Source organism: Habropoda laboriosa, unplaced genomic scaffold (assembly GCF_001263275.1).
Source record: "Habropoda laboriosa isolate 0110345459 unplaced genomic scaffold, ASM126327v1 scaffold106, whole genome shotgun sequence".
Lineage (NCBI taxonomy): Eukaryota > Metazoa > Arthropoda > Insecta > Hymenoptera > Apidae > Habropoda > Habropoda laboriosa.
Genome location: NW_017100224.1, coordinates 133,738 through 136,643, shown reverse-complemented (window position 1 = coordinate 136,643; position 2,906 = coordinate 133,738). Strand labels below are relative to the sequence as shown.

Here is a 2,906-nt window from a genome sequence, read left to right as displayed (position 1 = left end):
TATGTTTAACTTAATAAAAATAGGATTAAGGAACAACTTTTATTTGTGGGGATGTTATTGTAACATATTGTTTATCTTTTTTCTTTTTCATTTGTATTTTGTAAGTTATTTTATTATAATAGCATTACAATTATAAATTGCAACTCTTTATTAATTTTACAAATTCTGTTATTACTACATAAGTAAAGACATGAAGTTATCAAGAAAATTCACCTAATCTAAAATTTTATGAAATGTATGAAATAAAAATTAAAAATCTGAAAATTATTCAGTTTCTTATGCTTTATCAGCTTATTGTACAAAAATTTGTTTATATCACGTAATATTTAAACAAATAAATGTTTTCATTTTGTATATAAATTTTGAACAGTAGAAGTTAAAATCAATTATTTTGCTTTTAAAACTTATCATTTTGAATAGTCTGTAGAAATACAAAAGTATAGAATTTTTTAATGTCATTTGCAATAAACAATTTTTTATATTTATATACATTTCTGCACTTACACATTATGTTTCTATAATAAAATGAGAAATGTTTCTATCAAAAAAAAGATTGCTTGCATACTTATCATGCTTTAAATACATACAAAGTTTCATCAAAATCAGAATTTACAGGTTGGGTGAATTTCCTTGTTAGACATACACATTTAATATAACATTTTTATTATTATTAAATTATTAGTTATAACAGGCTCTGATATAAGAAAGTTACTTTTATGGGTTTACTTTTAATTTTCATTTTTATTTTAAACTTTTTACAGGTTTTCTAATTATCTACTTATTTTACAAGAATAATTTAGTATCTATTAAGTTGATTCAAAGGTACATGCATTCTTCAAAAATTGTTTCCTTTTAATTTTTGTGTGTTACTTTTAATTTTTCTTGTAGCGGAGTACAAAACTTAGGTTTATGTTATTATACATGGTCATAATTGGTATGAAGCAGGGATTGTTATTTATAGGCATATTAGATTATTGTTGCTGTTAGTCTTTTTATAAACAAAGTTTTTGGAAGAAATGAAAAAATACACATTATTAGGAGAGTTAACTGATTGAAGAAATTTAAAAATGGTGAAAAAAGAAAAAAATTCTTTTAAATGAAGTGGTAGGTCAAGATTTTGTCCAGGATATACGTGGAACATTGATAGAAAAGGATCTGAAAGTGACTTGTGAACTAGTTGATTATTTTATCTTTTCATAACATTTCATTCATTCATACCTATAAGTTATAGCATTAATTAATAAATATGAATGATGGATTTCTATGTTAATTTTTTATTGTACAATAAAAATAAACGAACTTGTAAATCAATTTAATAGTATTTAAATATTGAATACCTTCAAAGTTATTAGTAAGTTTATATAAAAAAATATGTTCTTTTGATTCAGGTATCAAGCAGTGTTACTAAGGCAACGTTTTGAGGAAAATCGAAATATACTAGATGCTCGTGTTGCAAAACAACTATTACTAGATGGTCAAGAAGAATTGTTTCAAAAATTACATGCGCAACCAAGACAGTTCCCTGGTAGTCCAGGTGGAATTTGTTATGAGCGTTATGCTGAAGCACCAGATAGTGTACTTGATTTTTGGGATCCAATAGAAAAGGCTCAATATCCAAAATTCTTTGCAAAAAGAGAAGAACTTAAAAAGGAGTATGAAAAATTATATAATAAATTATATCCTGAACCTTCCAAGGAAACTCCTAAAACTACCTAAGTGGTTACAGTAAAGCATCTTGATATTTGCATAGATTTAATAGTTGAAATAAAATATATTGCTACTCACATAGGTACAATATTTAAATGTGATGTTCATGAATATGTACAGAATAAAAAGTAATTGTTTGTTTTACATATTGTTGATATTAACACAGACGAGGTATAGGATAGACCTTGCACCTAATGTATTTTTGTGTCCAACGTTCTGAAGTACCGATCGTGTAAAAAATCAGAATTTTTGTTATGCTCTCCAGATATAAAGCGGTGAGTTTAGGAATTATATACAACTCAACCATCAAAGATGGTAAAGTCGACAAATATAAAAAATCCTCTTTTATTGAATTTGCATATAAAGATACATACAAATATTGGATTGCTTGGGTAGTACTGTCCACGATCATTTGACAGCAGTAGAACACGCGCATGTGACGAATCATCTACCACTACTAATATTGTAATCTTACTCTATACTGAATCGGTAACGTTGCTAGCGACACGAAAATGGTAAGGATCTTCTCGGCCCTAAAGCCCCGGACAAAAAGTCCTATAAGATGCAAGGTCATCTATAGTGATAGGTCTATTCTGTACCTCGACTGTGTCAATACACCCTTTCTGACCACATTCTAATTCATCCTAAGATTCGAAATTTTGTCTCCATTATTTAAAATAACAAATGCTGACTGTTCTTGATTTCAATTCCTACACTAATAGCGCAGTGATATAATACTAGTCCCAATCGATACAGTAGGATAATGGTAACAGAGTTCCCAAACCCCGGGAACATGTGACAAAAAAGTACATTGAATGAGTAGTCTACTCTATATCTCGTCTGTGATAATGGCATGTTTATTATGTGAAAAATGAATTTGTACAAAATTATTTAGTTTCTGCGATTTTCGTCAATTTTTCAAAATAAACGAAATAGATCTCTGAATAAAATTTGAACACTAATATTTTTTTATATGTGGGCTTTTCTTAAGAAGTTTATTCTATTTGCATATATATATTATATTCGAGATACTGTACATCTATTAGAAACACCTTTTCTTACATCGACTTATTAGTTTCAGTGAATTAAAAATTGATTTTCATCAATACAGAGATTTAAAGTATTTGATCAAATGTGTTTAAGTCGTAGAGTATTTAAGTGTTGAGATAAAATATTAAAATTGTATTATTTATAATTAT

The 2,906-nt window shown here is 27.2% G+C and overlaps 1 protein-coding gene across 1 annotated transcript in view; it reads left to right on the top strand.

Annotated features, from left to right (window-relative positions):
- Positions 1–1,716, top strand: part of LOC108571053 (NADH dehydrogenase [ubiquinone] 1 beta subcomplex subunit 9) — a 2,099-nt gene extending 383 nt beyond the window's left edge. The window contains exon 2 of the mRNA XM_017933023.1: positions 1,389–1,716. Within this exon, the coding sequence (XP_017788512.1) occupies positions 1,389–1,716 (328 nt within the window). The remainder of the gene's footprint in view (positions 1–1,388) is intronic.
- The last annotated feature ends 1,190 nt before the right edge of the window (positions 1,717–2,906 follow it).